The 18,602-nt window shown below is 45.2% G+C and overlaps 1 protein-coding gene across 5 annotated transcripts in view; it reads left to right on the forward strand.

Annotated features, from left to right (window-relative positions):
• The window catches only part of LOC146805001 (arylsulfatase D-like), a 439,444-nt gene that overhangs the window by 349,966 nt on the left and 70,876 nt on the right, over positions 1-18,602 (forward strand). For all 5 annotated transcript variants that reach the window (XM_085622147.1, XM_085622149.1, XM_085622146.1 and 2 more), the window contains one exon: positions 15,616-15,737. In XM_085622147.1, the coding sequence (XP_085478273.1) occupies positions 15,616-15,737 (122 nt within the window). The remainder of the gene's footprint in view (positions 1-15,615; positions 15,738-18,602) is intronic.

The following is an 18,602-nucleotide window of genomic DNA, read 5'->3' on the forward strand; positions in this document are numbered from 1 at the left end:
GATAACAGCATTCTGTCCCACTTCCAAGCGGGCTTCAGGAACAAAGTGGGAACAATCGACCAGGTGTTTAGATTTTTTATGATCTATTGGAAGACAGTACTCCTGGGGAAAGGCAGTCTGTATCTGGCCTTCATAGATTTGAAGACCGCTTTTGACCTAGTACCGCGGGGGAAACTGTGGTACATTCTACAACAACTAGGTATCCCCCCCCATGATCCTTGATATCATACAGCGTTTGCACAATGGTAACTATGCTAAAATAAGATGGGGGTCCCAAGGGCAATTGACTGAGAGCATCGCAGTGAACAGGGGGTCCGCCAGGGATGTGTGCTGGCACCCACCCTGTTCTCTTTATACATCAATGGGGTGGTTGATTTCCTGCGACAGGAGCCGGCAGACGCTCCTTCCCTGGCTGGGGAGAAGACACCGACCCTCCTGTTCGCCGACGACACTCTCTTGATTTCAAAATCACCGGGGGGACTCCAGAGGCTCTTGAATAGGTTTGGCATCTTTTGTGAATTGCATGGGTTGACAATTAACACTACTAAAACTAAGATTATGAGCATCAACCCGTCCAAACGTTTTAAAAACAATTTCACCTTGGATGCTGTCCCGCTGGATAATGTGGAGGGTTTTGACTACCTGGGGATTCGCATCTCCAAGGATATGAGGTGGGGTCCCCACCTAGCCAAGATGCTTTTAAACCACAAGAGGGTCTCTGGTGCCATCTTGAGAGAACAACGCCTATCTGGGTGTAGGCCAGTGGCCCCTGTGCTTGCCGTCTATGATGGCAAAGCGCTTTCGTCAGCCTTGTATGGATCTGAGCTCTGGGGCTTTCAGAATGTTGGTGAACTTGTCATGTCCGAAAATAAGTTTGAGAGAAATGACTTCCCTACCTACCTCGACGCCTCTGAAGACTTTATTCTTTGACCTGGGTAGGCATTCTATTCAAGATATAGCACGTCAGCGCCCTCTTCTTTTTTGGGCCGGCATCAGAGGACTGCCGAATTGTCTAATTATGCGGCAGCTCTTGATGAATTGTTAATAGCCGACACAGGGAGTAAGATCAAATGGCTATCGGACCTTCGGAAACTTTTAACCGCCATTGGTCTAAAAGAGGCATGGTGCAGTCAGATCCCACCGACAAAGCAGGTTCTAAAAAGAATTTATTGGGAATGGGTGCAGACACGGGTCATTCAAAATCCCAGACTAGGGAAATTGACTGAGGGATTCTTTCAGCACAAAACCATCTGTAAAATGGAACCCTATTTGGATTTTATCCAGACCCCCAGAGATAGGGTATTATACATGAAGATGAGATTTGGGACACTCCCTACCAACAGTGTAATTGCAAGTTGGAAAGGGATAAATATGACACTTACACCTTGCCCGGGATGTGCTTATCATAACGAGTCCATTGCACATCTCTTGTTTGCCTGTCCGGCGTATAGGTCTGCCAGAAACAGGTGGTTAAAGCCGGTTTGCCAACTACTAGGACCAATGAGCCATCGCAATGCACTCCGCATCCTATGTACAGATATTTCATCACTTTGATATGCGGGGTGGCCAAATTCTTGGGCTGTGCTTGGCTAACAAGAAGCAAGATTTTGGCAAGGAAGCCAAATTGTCCCATTGGTCCAGACATGAATTGTGATTAGAGACCAGTCAATTGGTGGTATTAATTCTGGGTCTCTCTTTTACACAGGTTTTTGGCTAACACTTATAGTTTTACACCTTTTATGGTTTTTAAAAACAAAAACAAAAAACAAAAATCATGGATTGGAAATTGCATTGTATAAGCTGTACTAGGTTATGATTTAATTGCTTTTTTTAAAAACTCTGTAAATATGTCTCTCTTTTTAATCTGAAATTGTACTGCTTTTATGATATTTTTTATATCGAATAAAGCTAAACCTGACTTCTAGAGGGCTGAAGGAGACCACACAGGTGTTAGCGACCCAAGGGGTCACTGCAGAGGGTAGTCCGTCGAATGGACTAAGGGGCAGATCTTTATACTCTTTCAATGATGAGCTATTGGCCACAAAATTATGACATTATCAGGTGCCTTTGACCTATAGGACATGACGCATTTTGGTCACTTCTGGGAAATATTTAAGAAAATAGAAGTGCCACCCACGCTACAAAAAGTTTCTCAAAAGGTCACAGGATGTTTGACCATGAATCATAATGAAATTGAACATCTATTGAACAGGATTTGCGTCACTTCAGGGAAACTTTTATAGGAAAGCGGAAAATTTAGGAAGATATAGGTTGCATGTCTTAGTTACATTAAAGCTAGCAACAGATACAGTAATATGAAAGATGACAGATGGCCGGTGGCCCACACCATCAGGTATTGCGAGATGTCTCTTTTAGCTCGGGAGGTTCCCTATTCTTGCGGTATTGCTATTCTTGCGGTAACTATGTGGGTGTAAGAGAAGAAGAGCACATCGAGGGAGCGGGGGCCCCGGGGGAGCTGGGCTTTGCTGAGGAGATGTTGTCTGAGAGAGACACTTTGGGGCCTATTCATAGAAAAAGAACAGCTGGGACAGTTTGGTCAACTTAACAGATTCCTTTTATGCTAGCTGGTGGGGGCTTATCAGGGTCTCATGCCTCAGGTGTGGGCAGAATTGGCCTGGGGTACTATATGATAAAAAATAGACTCTGCTTCATTCCCTCCTCTTGTTTATTTTTTTTTAACAAAATTCTTACATTTAGTATAGTCCTATTGTAGTTACTTCTACAACTTCTATAAGTGCTAAGTTATTCACATCCCCTGTTCCATCCCTGCTCTCCCCGTGCTAATTCTGCTATTCTCTGGAGGTGCAACTGCTACGGACATGGTGTGCTGGCTGAAGAGCATATCGCTCCTTAGGACACAGCCCACATATTTAGAGACAGGTATGACATTGTAACACATGCTGTTTTCTGTGTCTGTAGGCCAGTGTGTGCAAACATAACATCCTGCCCTGTCAACTGTTCCCCGTCCCATCTTTATCAATGGCTATTTATTCAATTTGTGTCATTTAAGCAATATCTCAGGTATAGCACTGTGATCATAATATACTATAAAGAGCGTAGTCATTATGCAATAATGGGGGTCAATACTGCTAGTATTGTCATATTTTCGCATTTTTCTGAAAGTCTTGAGGCATTGTGCCAATCGTTGGTACGTGTGGCTAGTATGACTAGTTGGAAGAATGTCTCATCTTCTGCTGTACTTTTACTCTTTTCAAACGTTTTGCTGAGGAATTATGCAGAGCTTCAGTGATCATATCTGTAAACAGAAAAAGTAACCGTTGGTGCCTGTCTTCAAGTAATCTGAGAGGTTTTCAAGCACTTCTATTACTTAGGCACTTTCAAAAATGAAGAAAACAAAATGATGAAGAAGGTAAAGATGTCTTGTTGTCACAACTTGTAGACTGAGGGGTAGGGGCATTTGACGTTCCTGACGTTTTTAGTTGATGTATCGTTTGGGTCCGCTTACACTCTCTTCCTTTCTCTGCTGTGTAGCACGTGCAACCCTTCAGGATGGGCTTGGGATACCATTCCCACTTCGTAGTTTCTGTGGAACACATGTAGTTTCTGTTTGGCTCCTCACCCCTTGCACAACCCCTCAATCACATGTGAGATGAACGCCGGTCAATTGTCAGAACCCAAAAGCAAAGGTACTTAAAAGCGCTGTATGAACACTTCCAGGGGGCATTTGACAGTAGCTTGTGTATTGCTGTTCTTGGATTGGTATACCTCAGTTCATTTGCTGAATGTGCACACAATAACCAACACGTACTTTTAGTTTGAGTAGGGTGCTATGTTGAAGAAGTCCATTTCATGTGGGTAAGAGAAGTGGCCTGGGGCAGTGGAAGTACCCTTTCCAATTTAACCTTAGTACCAGCATTTAGAAAAACAGTCTGATCATCCCATCACATCCTACAAGTGATAAACCATGTAAAAGACGGCCCATGGGAGCAAGCATTATCGTTGGTAAACATATCTTCCCATTTGGGCCTATCCATATTCCCTCTTCTGTTTGCCTTCATCCTCCCCTTTTCCATTCTTCCTTTTCTTCCACCGCTTCCAATAATATACTTCGGGACATAGTACATATCATCATCCTTTATCTTTATATCATGGTATCATGTGCAGTAGAAGCAATTTGAACCATTGTGTACTCACAACCAGTTAATGCTATTCCTTTTATACGTCTGCATCAATAAATTCTTTACCTCTTGATACATAGTCCTTGAAGGAGGTGTGTGCAGCACATTCTACAATTGAAACTCCCTTTAATAGCAACAGGTCTGTCTTGCAATAATTGTGCTATTAATGATGCATGCTGTATGTTGGCATCCCTATACGACATTTTAAAAAGAAATCCATTATCTCCAAAAGCAAAAGAAGAATGAAAACATTGTACTATAGCTTGTCCCAACAGCAAACATAGTTGGAAATCTGTCACAGTAACACCTTTGGGAATCAAAATACTCATAGTTGTCAAACTGTGCCAATCCTTTAAACCTTGAAATCTAATTGCAAACACCCTCAAAGATTGCACCTGTATACTAAAAGACATATTTAAATCTGTAAACGTTGTATCCTTAGATTAGAACATTATAATACGAAGCACTGTTATTCAATGCACACTGTCCTGTATTGGCATATACTCATATTCTCATTACTAAACCTCAATACATAAATGTAATCTTATGATATATTATCCATCCTTTGTAGTCCCTGGTGAATGCACAGCATTAGAATGCATTTTAACACATTCCACCTTACAATCTAATTTGTTACAGCAATATTCTCTTCAACTCTGAAGAACCTAGAAATGAAAACATGAATATACATACACATTATTTCTCTTAAATAGACATATAAAATAGTACTTCTCCTTGCGCCATTCAAGTGGGCAAAACCCTTCAAGAATGCAATATACCTAGCGCCATTCTATATATATATCTGCTTGTGAAGATGTTATATGTTAGGTGGCGGTCAGAACATTGGAAAATTTGTGAGTGAAAACAGGGTGATCCATGGGCAATAAACTATTTTTGCTTTCTATTATTTATTTATTTATTTATTTCCCTCAATTGACGTACTTATTTTGCCTATTTTATTTTTAAGCAACCCGTTCAGGCATTGTTGAAAGTTGTTGCAGCTTTAATATCATAATGGACACATGGCTGTCTGCCTATAAATGAAATTTATGGCATCTAAGTGTACTCCCATGTTATATTTTATTCTTATTTATATTTCATTTCTAACCAGACAAGAGTTGATGAAGACAATAATATTGAGCTTATCTATCCAAACCTACCGAAGACAGGAAATCTAGTACACTTCTTGGGGATGCAGGGAAGAACAAAAAAAATAAATAATGTACGTGTATCCATGTACACTTAGCTTACTTTATCTTAAACAATACAGTTGTCACAAGGGAGTGAAGCATGCATGTATATACATATATATATACCGGGTTCACCACGCCTTGCCCTGCAGTACACCAGCCACATTGGTTTCAATTTTGTTTCCCCACGCAACACCTGCCCGAAAATAAAGCATCTTGGGAGTTGCAGTTTTTACAGAGCGGCACTTGGTGGGCGATCACATGACTGGGGATGGAGGGTGCTCCCACCAATGGGAGACTGCAGTACCATTTAAAAGAGAAGGCGTGGCTATGTTCTTGGTGAGCAGCGGCGTCTGAGGAAGGCCACATGGCCGAAATGCATCACGCTTTTTCTGCTGTCCAATTAAGCCCTTACCTGGATTCCTTGTGCGGCCTCTTCCTTTCAGCATGCTGGAGGGGCTCTGGGACATTTGCCGTGCCAGCCAGAGGCGCGTTAAGAGGCCCCATTTCGCAAGCTGGCAGGTGTCCACACTGGCTTCTGCATCTGCAGGTTTCGTCGTTTTCCAAGGGATTGGATTGACACCAGCACACCTCGCAGTGTTTGTCAGTACGGTTTGCTGCCAGTTAGCAGCCCGTGACTTCACGCAGTTTATTTGACTTATTACAGTCAATTTACAGCCGGACTGACTTCCACTTGCTTGGTTGAAATGTATGCGGGGACCCAGGTGAGGCTTCAGGACTTACTACCACCGGGTTCACCACGCCTTGCCCTGCAGTACACCAGCCACATTGGTTTCAATTTTGTTTCCCCACGCAACACCTGCCCGAAAATAAAGCATCTTGGGAGTTGCAGTTTTTACAGAGCGGCACTTGGTGGGCGATCACATGACTGGGGATGGAGGGTGCTCCCACCAATGGGAGACTGCAGTACCATTTAAAAGAGAAGGCGTGGCTATGTTCTTGGTGAGCAGCGGCGTCTGAGGAAGGCCACACGGCCGAAATGCATCACGCTTTTTCTGCTGTCCAATTAAGCCCTTACCTGGATTCCTTGTGCGGCCTCTTCCTTTCAGCATGCTGGAGGGGCTCTGGGACATTTGCCGCACCAGCCAGAGGCGCGTTAAGAGGCCCCGTTTCGCAAGCTGGCAGGTGTCCACACTGGCTTCTGCATCTGCAGGTTTCGTCGTTTTCCAAGGGATTGGATTGACACCAGCACACCTCGCAGTGTTTGTCAGTACGGTTTGCTGCCAGTTAGCAGCCCGTGACTTCACGCAGTTTATTTGATTTATTACAGTCAATTTACAGCCGGACTGACTTCCACTTGCTTGGTTGAAACGTATGCGGGGACCCAGGTGAGGCTTCAGGACTTACTACCACCGGGTTCACCACGCCTTGCCCTGCAGTACACCAGCCACATTGGTTTCAATTTTGTTTCCCCACGCAACACCTGCCCGAAAATAAAGCATCTTGGGAGTTGCAGTTTTTACAGAGCGGCACTTGGTGGGCGATCACATGACTGGGGATGGAGGGTGCTCCCACCAATGGGAGACTGCAGTACCATTTAAAAGAGAAGGCGTGGCTATGTTCTTGGTGAGCAGCGGCGTCTGAGGAAGGCCACACGGCCGAAATGCATCACGCTTTTTCTGCTGTCCAATTAAGCCCTTACCTGGATTCCTTGTGCGGCCTCTTCCTTTCAGCATGCTGGAGGGGCTCTGGGACATTTGCCGTGCCAGCCAGAGGCGCGTTAAGAGGCCCCGTTTCGCAAGCTGGCAGGTGTCCACACTGGCTTCTGCATCTGCAGGTTTCGTCGTTTTCCAAGGGATTGGATTGACACCAGCACACCTCGCAGTGTTTGTCAGTACGGTTTGCTGCCAGTTAGCAGCCCGTGACTTCACGCAGTTTATTTGACTTATTACAGTCAATTTACAGCCGGACTGACTTCCACTTGCTTGGTTGAAACGTATGCGGGGACCCAGGTGAGGCTTCAGGACTTACTACCACCGGGTTCACCACGCCTTGCCCTGCAGTACACCAGCCACATTGGTTTCAATTTTGTTTCCCCACGCAACACCTGCCCGAAAATAAAGCATCTTGGGAGTTGCAGTTTTTACAGAGCGGCACTTGGTGGGCGATCACATGACTGGGGATGGAGGGTGCTCCCACCAATGGGAGACTGCAGTACCATTTAAAAGAGAAGGCGTGGCTATGTTCTTGGTGAGCAGCGGCGTCTGAGGAAGGCCACACGGCCGAAATGCATCACGCTTTTTCTGCTGTCCAATTAAGCCCTTACCTGGATTCCTTGTGCGGCCTCTTCCTTTCAGCATGCTGGAGGGGCTCTGGGATATATATATATATATATATATATATATATATATAGATACACACATACCCAGTCACTAAACTGCATAACGTGAAACCCAAAACACTTCATTTAATCGCGGCTGCCCCCTTTACCGAATCGTGTGATCCTAGGCAATTCATTTCTCTTTACACAGCTCTCTGTGTTCCAACTGTATACATACATATTTTTTACATGAACTCCCTCAATCTCCTGTTCGTTACTAACCACAGGATGTCTCTTTCCTGCTTGGCTCAACGCCCAGAATCTGTGGTCGACCAAGAGTGCTACTTCCAACGGCAGCCCAAGAGAAAGCCTATTAACTCTTTGTTACCTCGTAACATCTAAAAACATGTTGTGTTTAATTGTACGCTATGCTGAACGGAATATTTAATATCAAATTACTTTTTTGTAAAGCACACTTTTACTCAGAATGGTATTTTGGCGCAAGATAGCAGATCCTTATTGTTCCTTCAACTCAATGGTACTCCTTTCATCCACCTCGAAATGCTCAGTAGACCTAGTAGCACATGATCCTGTGACCATGAAGTCAAACACAGGCTTACGTTCTTTGTGTCATGCACGTTCTGTAATACGTCGTATCTGCTAGTCTAGTCTAGTCTTTTTCTCCTAAGGGCCCATAATAATGTATTGGACCTATATATTTATCCAAAACAAAAATTGGGTGTAGCTAGCATGCATTCCATTCCATCATTTTATCTCCCATCTTCTCTCCCTAATTCTGTGCACAGGAAATCGGGAGAGAACAGTCTTAACTTGCTAATTCCATTCCTCTGTTTAATGTTCACCATCTGCTCCGACCTGTACGTTGCTCTAAGGCCAGTGGCACTAACTAACTTGAACATGAGCCACAATTTCAAAACCTCATTTTGTCTTAGTATGTGGTGCACACTTTTTTAAGGGAAGCACCCTGCACTAATCCAGACAACCCTTATGGTGATTTTAGTGGTCTTATACAACCACAGAAACCTCTCTAAGTGGTAGCTGTGGAGAGCAGCTTTCAGGCTTAGTTCAGTGTTAAACAGCTTGTTTTACCAGAACTAATTTAGCGTAGGTTAAATGAAAAAGAACCACAAAATGTAGTTTTAAAAATAGTTATATTTATTATACACACTCACTAACACATTGGTATACCTGGGGATATGAACACAATACACTCAATATTTCAAAAGGAAACGCGTAAGTAAGCAAAAGAACACAGTGGTCTCCTAAGAAGACCAAACCATATACTAAAGAAGTGGAATGCAAACTGCGACAGAAGTTGTGACTTGATTCAGAAGAGCTGGGTACCCAAGGAACCACCCAAGGTAAGTACCCAAAAACCCAACGGAGGCTGTGTACAGAGTGGAAACACAGCTGCATGCTCACAGCAAGTCAATGGCAAAGTCGCAGTTGCAGTTTTGAAGAAGGACCCTTCCCAGGGGACCTTGAAGAAACCCCTTGGAAGATGGAAAGCTGGTGAGTCACCCCACCCGTGGATACCCCAGGAACCAGGATACCTACACCAGGGAAGCCAGGTAAATAGGTGTGAAGTGAAATTGAAAACCGCCATAGACCACAATGGAGGACTTCAGTGTTGATGTGGCTGGTGAAGAAGGTGGGGAGCATGTAGCCTTACAGCTAGAGTGGTTGACGTTGAAGCTGGGGAACCGGGTTTGAGTCTCGGCAACAACACTCAACATCCTGTGATTCTGGGCAAATCACTTATTCTCCCTGTGCCTAACAAAAAATGAATGTGTCCTTGTGTAATGAAACTGGTGCTATGTAAAGCGTTCTGATACCCGATATCTTCAAGTCTAGTTCGCGCTATATAAATCTCCCCCCACATTTTTTTTTTTAAAGCTGAAAGAGTACAGTGGAATCCAAGGATGGATTCTTGAAGAGAAGTACCTGCAAGCAGAGAGGACAGAGACTATGCCACTTGGGAGTAAATAGGAGGCAAGGAAGACCAATGACCATCATGACAGAAGATGCTGGAGAGTTGACGGTGCCCTTGTCGCTACAGCTGTGTGGACCAGGTGATGCTATGGAAGACCAGGAGCCGTCCACGTGCTTCCCCACGTCAGAAGTCGAGGACCAGGGGGTTGGTGTCTGGCAGGAGCATCAGCAAGCCTTGACAGCAGCAACAGATGTGGTAACACGAAAAAGGTGCAGTGTCGGGACCAGCAAGGTCCAGGGGACTCCACTAATGCAAGAGAGACAGAGCAGGTCTCGAGCAAGCAGGGGAGCCCACTGAAGCCTAAGAAGACCCTCAAGACGACCCATAGGCCAAAGGCACAGGAGTGGCACAAGGACAGCGACCAGCTCACCAATGATGCAGTCCCACAGTGCAGAGGATGTGGTGAGGACAAACATCTTGGCATGTTGGAGGCTGGAGCTTCTTGTAGCCCAAAGATCCCTAAAGGACAGAGTCAACAAGCCATGGCAATGGCAGGTCAACGTGGTGCACAGGGGTGCTGTTCCAGTTGTTCCAAAGAGGGATACCGGCTTCAAACTTGCTGAGAAGACAGTGTAGGCCTCGAGGGAGTTGCAGAACCACCACCTGTATTGCTGAGCCATTCAAAGTCTGTGGGACGTCAAGAGTAGCAGACCGATCAGCTTAGTTGTGGTGCCTGCAGATTCAGGGAAGTGACTCCTTCAACGCAAGGGAGAATACTTCGAGTGTCCTTGATGTCCACAGGCCTGGAGAAGAACCTGGATAAAGTACAGGCACAGACGAAGCAGAAGACTGGCAGGATGACGAGACCAGGAACAGCAGGATTCTTCCTTGACACTGTCTCGGTTCCAAAAACGAAGTCCAAAGTGCCCAGATGGTAGAACTAGAAGTGGTCTTGGATCTGAATCCTGTTCCACTACGAATCTGAAGAGCCACCCACAGGTAAGCCCTTCAGTACCCTAGGGAAAGGGTTGGGACAATTCAGGGATCCCTCCCAGAGGAGGGGCTGGACAGAGGGGAGCATACTCCCATGTCCTTTGTCCAGTATCACACCAGAGCAGGAGCCAACGGCTCCCTGAACTGTTTCCAACTGGAGTATGCAAGGAGGGCACCAAATGTGCCCTTCAAAGCAGTCTGATGGTGCTGGTAAGTGCTCCCACCCTAGCCCAATACACTAAGTCCTGTCTGGGAGGTGGTCACACCTCCCTGTGACAGGAAACTTATTATTCTACCTTCTCCCTGAGCTCAGATTAGCAGAAGGAGGGCAGAAACACATCTGTGGTCGGCAGCAGCACTAGCTTGCTGTTAGACCCTGGAAGGCTGGCACTGGGAATACCGGGGGAGTCCCTAGGGGACCCCCCAATACATGGGATCCTAAATACAACACTGGACTCGGTGTTGGGATAGGATGTCCGTACTTACAATGCCTTTAGAATTGACTCTGGGGTTTGTAGGGGGTGTGCTGCTCTTGCAGGGCACCCTCATGCTTATAACCTAGCACCCTGCATTCACGATTGAAAGTCCTGCCTTAGGGGTGACATATAGGTTTTAATTGCAGTGACCTCAGATATAAGAAAACCTATATCTGTTGTGAGTGGTGCTAGTCTTTACCCTTCTTGCACCTTCTCTTAGGAGCCAGCTGGTCCATTTCTTCAGGAGCCAGTGCTCCCTCAATGCTTATCTGTTTGGCCTGAGACCTGCTGACAGCAATTGCAGTGGCAGAGATTCCCATAATCTATGCATGTGTCCTGAACTCCACTTCAGACCAGGCTGAAGTTTCTGAATCATTGCCCAACAGGCAATCTACTGGTAGGTCTAGAGAAACCACAACTCTTTCAGGACCAGTTACCCCTCCCCAACAGATTCACAACTGCCAAGGAGTGACACGTCCTGACATTGCTGGTGTTGATCACTTGGTACAACTGACCAAGCATGATCTGTTCAGGGGCCACAAGTTTCTCTGTCACCATTGTGACAATTGCCCGTGTCCCTGTAAGCCATTGCTTCTTTTCCATTAATCAAAGTCTGTTGCCTGTACTTTCCCAAGTTAGTGGGACTTACAAGTAAAGTGACAAGATCCATGCCACTGTCACAGACAAGAACAGCGTGAGTGGGTGCTCTGACTAGGCCAGAACCGACTTCAGAACCCAAGATTAACCCTACCAATCCCTTGGGAGTTGTACTACTACTTGTACTTGTGCTAGGAGGACTAGCTGCCTTGGGGGCAGTGGTAGTAGCTTCCTTGGTACTGACCTTAGGACAATTAGCATCTCTTGGTCTATGGCCTTTCTCCTTACACAGGTAGCACCAAGGTTCCCTTTTCGTGTTGTTGGAGTTTAGGGAATCACCCCCAGAGGCAGGTTTTTGGGGACCTTGGGAAGACTCCTTTTTATCTTTACCCTTATACCCACCCTTCTATGGGGCCTTAGAAGAATCTTGCTACTTCTAGTCACCTCCACCGCCATGGTTTTTCTTCTTAACCTGGTGCGGACCCATTAGTCTACCTTCTTTCCCAATTCTTGGGGAGAGGTCAGATCAGAGTCCACCAGGTACTGGTGCAGTTGTTGATTCTGACAATTATTAAGGAGGTGCTATTTCAGCAACAAATTGCACAATCCCTCATAGTCCTGTACATTGCTTCCATGAAGCCACCCTTCAATAGCCTTAATAGCATTGTCTATGAACTCAACCCAGTCTTGAGTGTGTGCCTTTTGTGTGTCCCTAAATTTAACTCTGTACTGTGCAGTAGTTAAACCAAACCAATCTATGACGACACTCTTTAAGACCGCGTAATTATCAGCATCCTCTTCTTTAACAGTGAAGAGCTTGTCTCTACCTTTGTTAGAAAAGGAGAGCCACAGGATAGCTGCCCAATGCCCTTGAGGGACATTCTGTACTTTACAGGCCTTCTCTAAAGCAGTGATCCTTTTATGGATATCACCCCCTCCTGGTAAGTTGGGACTGTCCTGCTCAGGTTCCTAGTATCAAAGGATGACCTGACTCTAGGTACACTAGTGCTGCCTGCCACCATGGGACTCTAGTCCCAAATTCATCCTAGCCCTCTGAACTTTCAGGGTCTCTTTACCAACGGCCAGCTATTTTTGCTTTAGCTGGAGTCTAACTCTCCCAAGTTTGATCAGGTGGTATTCCCCCTCTAAAAGTCATCCCTCTTGCTGGAGATGGGGGTCCCGATGGAATTACCAGAAGCAGTGGAATGAGCAAAGAAGGGCCTAGACCGCCCCTGCATCCTCTGTACCCTCCTCCTAGGAGGAACAAAGGTGGACATACCTCTAGGGACGCCCTCTGTACTATCAGTATTATTCCCTGGGGGATCGGAGTTTACCAGGGTGGAGTCATCAGACTCCTCCTGATCATGCTCAGAATTAAGGTCACTAGGGGCCACCCGTCTTGACCCATCTTCTGGAGCATCCCTACCTACTTTGTCCTGTTCTTCTGACCTATCAGGGTTCTGGAGTTCATCTAGCAAAGCAGCTCTAAGAGGAGCTTAGTGGTGGGGTTACTTCCTGTCTTTAACTTTCTAGAGGTACACATGGTCCTCAGTTCCTGTAACTTTGGACCACTGTATCAATAAGGTTGGGACCCACTGGGTTCCATAATTAGAAACTTGGTGACTAGGTGTAGTTTGGTGTTGCCCCTACCTATCCTAGTGAAAATGAAACTTCCAAAGATTGGAGAAAGGGGTGTGCAAGGCCCTTAACAATCAATCTAAAAGTTCAGTAGAAGTTACTTTCCTAAAAAAATATTTTTATATGTGCCTAATGCTAGTGATGGTTTTTCACTAAATCCATACTTTGATTAGCTGGTAAAACAGTGAAGGTTTAAATCCAAACCTCTGCACGCCAATGTAGGAGGTTGGCTTAGTATATGGTGCACACTTATTTAAGGGAAGCACCCTCCACTAATCTCTAAGTTGTTACTGTGGAGAGCGGCCTTCAGGCTTAGTCCAAAAGAAGTGTTAAGCAGCTTGTTTTACCAGAACTAATCATAGTGTAGGTTAAACGAAAAAGAACCACACAGTCTAGTTATAAAAATAGTTATATTTATTATACACACTCACTTACACATTTGTAGATCTGATACCCGGAGATATGAACACAATATTCCAAAAATAAACAGATAAGTAAGCACAAATACACAGAGGTCTCCAAGGGGAGACCAAACCATATACTAAAGAAGTGGAATTCAAACTGTGACAGAAGTTGAGACTTGACCCAGAAAAGTCATAAGAGCTGGAGACCCTAGGTAAGTACCCAGGAACCCACGGAGGCTGTGTGCAGAGTGGTAACACAGCTGCATTCTCAATGCAAGTACATGAGGAAATGGCTGTTGCAGGTTTGAAGAAGGACACTTCCCAGTGGACCCTGAAGAAACCCTGTAGAAGATGGAAGGTTGGAAAGTCACCCCGCCTGTGCATACTCCAGGAACTAGGATACCTACACCAGGGAAGCCGGTTGCATTGGTGCGAAGTGATGTCGGAAACTGCTGTAAACCACAATGGAGGACTTCAGTGAGGATGCCGCTGGCGAAGAAGGTGAAAGAGTCCAGTGGAATCCAAGGATAGATTCTTGAAAATAAGTACCTACAAGCAGAGGGTACAGAGTCTATGCCACTCTGGAGTAACCAGGAGGCATGGAAGTTAAATGACCACTGATGACGGAAGATGCAGGAGAGTTGATGGTGATCTTCTCGCTGCATTTGTGAGGACCAGGCAATGCTGTGGAAAACCACAAGCTGTTCACGAGCTATCAGGAGTCAAGAACCAGGGGGTCGGTGTCCAGCAGAAGCACCAACCAGCCTTGGCAGCAGCAACAGACCTGGTAAAAGAAGAAGGCGCAGTGTCGGGACCAGAAAGGTCCAGGGGACTCCACAAATGCAAGTGAGTCAGAGCAGGCCCGAGCAAGCAGGGTAGCCCACTGGAGCCAAAGAAGACCCTCAAGAGAACTCCCAGGCTGAAGGCACAGGAGTCGCAGAAGGACCTAGACCAGCTCACTAAAGCTGCAGGCCCACAGTGCAGAGGATGCAGTGAGGACGAAGAGCTTGGCAGGAAGAAATGCTGGATGCTGGAGCTTCTTGTAGCCTGAAGATCTCTGGTGAAGAGTCAACAAGCCTTGGCAACGGCAAGTCAACACGGTGCAGCCAATATATAGTTAGACATCTCGTAATTGGCCTGATGTCCACTACATGCATTTAAATGCTGCCTGCACTTACAAAACCTGGAGAATCAACCCCGGGGTTTGTTGTAGGGAGGTGTCCTGCTCATGCAGGGCACCTTCACACTTATGACCTAGCACCCTGCCTTCAGGATTGAAAGGCCTGCTTTAGGGGTGACTTATAGGTTTTAAATTCAGTGACCTTAGATATTAGAACACTTATCTCTGTTGTGAATGGTGCTAGCACAAGCTCAAACAGGCTGCAATGGCAGGCCTGTAGTTACAGTTTGAGTGGTCTCTCATGGGTGGCATAATACATGCTGCAGCCCATAGGAGACCGCTTGTGTACCTATGCCCTAGGTACCTTAGTACCACTTAGTGGGGACTTGGAAGGGTACATCAGTAGCCAATTGGGAAGGTACCAAAGTACTTACCATAGTCAAATTTAGGGAGAGAGTACAGTGACAGGGGTCCTTATTAGCAGGATCCCCGCCATACTAGTCATAAAACAGAATAATACCCGTAAACTGGGGGTAACCATGAAAGCAGATCCTACTTTCCTACATACAATTTTAATAATTTTTGTATATTGATATTCCACTACACTAAGGAGACTGAATACATTGAACTGGGTACAAGTCATTTAATACATTTTGGAAAGCCTGGTTCCTTGAGTGGACTTTGAAGAATGCATGTTCTCAATAGCAAAGCTTATTTTAAACTGAAGTAGGTATCATTTGTAAAGTGTATCTATAACAATGACTCCACCATAATCAAATATTTTTTACTTCTGTTGAACCAGGATAATTGATGGAAAAAACCTCATGCCTTTACTTCAAGGTCATGTTCCTCACTCAGAGCATGAGTTCCTGTTTCATTTCTGTGGGATGCATTTGCATGCAGTGCGTTGGCATCAAAAGGACAGTGAGTAATCCAGCATGTCTTTTCATTCTGTTGATGCACTAGTTAGATGAGGAATGTGGTCATGACAATATTATTATTTCAAATAAAGAACTGTAAAGTAGTTTAATAAATAGTATCTAATTGTGAAAAATTCATGCCTGAATACACTCTTCAATCATCCTTTCTTGCATAATGTATCAGATGTAAATAGGTTAATAGCAATAATGAGTTTTGTTTGCAGAAAATCAAATTCCTGCACCAAAATCAATCTGCGACTCTTCTGTGGGTCAGCTGTAGCCAATTCATCCTAAATAAAATGAAATATTGATTTTGTTGGATGAAATGCAACGCATATCATCATCACCACATAAAAAAAATAACTAACATGAGACAGTAAATGGATTGAATTGCCTTAGTTGGACTTAAATTATCCTATGTATGTGAGGAGCAAATGCTTGAGAGGTACTTAAATACTATAACAAGCAAGGGGTGTCTTCAAAGTCATTTATCATCAATTGGGTAATCACTACAGTAAATTATTGAATGACCATGGGCATTATAGTTCCATCAATTTGTCAACAATAAGGGTGCATTCACATGGGTAGTTATAGTTAGAACCATGTTTCCATAGAAAATGCATTGTTTGGTTTGCTAATAACTTTGGTGCCAATCGATGATTCTTCACAAAACTTGAAAAAAAAGACAAATCCAGCTGAGCTCCATCTTGGAAAGTTTTGGGGTGAGCCATCAAGCAGGGCCGAGATAAAGGGCCCAGAAAGTGTACATTTTAGGTCTTGCGCATAGCGTTGCAGTGCGCCGCACTGCTCGCGCAGCGAGAGTCCTTTTGTACGGGGTTTACAAACGGAGCCTGGAATCGCACACGCTCGTGCATGTGCTTTTCCTTTTGGCTTCTGCGATTGGCCTTTGCATGCGTGTTTTTCACAAAGACGGCACGCAATAGGCCAAAGGCTGGTGCATTGCTCTGCCCATGGCCTATTGGTGTCTATTACGCGCACCTAAGGCCATGTGGTTTCAATTATCGTGCCCAGACACGGGCGCGATAATGGAAAACACATGTTTTGCTATGGGGCGCACACCACTCGCGGGCGTGTTTTTTTTTTCTTCAGTGCCGCTCGTTTTCCTTTCCCCTTAATTCAGGCCTCGGGATGTGTCTGTTCTTTACCACTGAAAAACCTATCAAGTGAGGTCATATGCAAACATGTATATTAAAAGCATCTTTCTAAAGAGCCTGTGTACTTGATGGGAGTCTGCAATGCCCATTATCACGCCGTGCAAGGCCTCTTCGTTGAAATGCGAGGGCAAGGCAGGGCTCTTTTTCTAATATCATTCCTAGTGCATGGGGGTTGTCAAAATGTTTAATTGCATTATTGCCAGGAGTAATACCACCCCCACAACGACAATGATATACCCAACTCATTATGTCACTCCTTCAGACTTCTTGTTTGCCGCCGATGGAACGAATATAGCAAACTCGAGCAGAGTGACACCTAAAATGCGAGCACCGCGAAGTCATTATGCAGCCATCCGCTCTGGGTGTGTATGTTGCTGTATGCATGATTGTCACAGCAGTGACGCTGTTCGCTGCTTGTTCGGTCTGGGTGGAGACTCTGCAATGCCAGGCAAGGGCATGGCTGTAATTCTGTCCCCGTCTCCTTCTTTAACCTTCCCTAAGTGCCCAGTCTGTTCGTGGACTGTGCAAAGGGCTACTTAAAGAACATGTGTGGCACCGAGGGCTTGTTTCAACAGGAAGCTTGTTGAAAATCGAAAACACTAGCAGTGTGAATGCCAAGCAGCTGGAAAACTGGGGACACGTTGGTTTCAGATAAAGCTAATAAATGGAAGTTTTATTTCACTATTTACATGCCAGACAATATTTCCAACAAGGCAAACTGGTTGTTCGATGTGTAACCGGTTTAGATCAAGACCCGAGGTTTTTAATTTATCAAAAAAACAAAGGAACCTGAACATTCTGAAGCAAGGGCCTTTGGTGATTTAAAAAAACGCAGACCTTGAAGTTGGATTGGACATCTTCATGCAGCATTGTGAACATGTTGTAGCTGTTTTCTGATTCATTCCCAGCCAACATAAATGCTCAAACACTAAGGCTGGAAATTATTAAAACAAATGCAGCATTTTGACCGAGCGATTGGAGTCACGTTATCTTTAAATGGCAGTACGTTTTTGCTTCAGCTTTATTTGTCTCCTTCCACTAGAAGCAAGTGCAGATGCTGAGCTGGCATTATCATGCCTTTGCTTCACTTTGCTTCAAGCAACGTTTCAATTTCAGGAGCGAGGTTGTTGTTGTGCAACATCGTGATATCCGGGTTGCATGTGTTCCCATCAGATAACTGGTTTTACGCACGTTTACCTCAAAGCAACCAACAACGTGAAGGGCTGGAGCAGGTTTGGGGAGGTGGTGGTTTGATGTCTCCGACTTTGAAGTCTTGGTTCCACATACCTTGTACTTTTCGCACCTGGAAACAAGGGAATTGTTGCAGGTGTTCACGTTGGCAAGAGGAAAGCACAGGTTGGTGCCCGTGCCCTCTTTAACCATGTCCTCACGTTCCTACGGACATATTGTGGCTGGACTCCAACAGTGCAGCATGCTCCTGCACCCAGCTCCCAGGCCCTCCTCTCAAAGGGCGTCTTAGAAAGAACTTTTAGGAAACACTTACATCACTTGTATTTCCAAAGGTGTCAAACGCCAATGAGCGGTCGAAGGAGTTGAATGCAGCTCATTCTGCCCATAGTATTTGCAGTCCAAATCAGTGTGCTCCAGCACTGAACGTTAAAGCTTTCCCCTTTCTCTCAATGGGTATGCAGTCGCATGCCATGCCTTTTGTTGTCTTCTTTTACCTCATGGGG

This window comes from Triturus cristatus, chromosome 8, assembly GCF_964204655.1.
Source record: "Triturus cristatus chromosome 8, aTriCri1.1, whole genome shotgun sequence".
NCBI classification, from domain to species: Eukaryota; Metazoa; Chordata; class Amphibia; order Caudata; family Salamandridae; genus Triturus; species Triturus cristatus.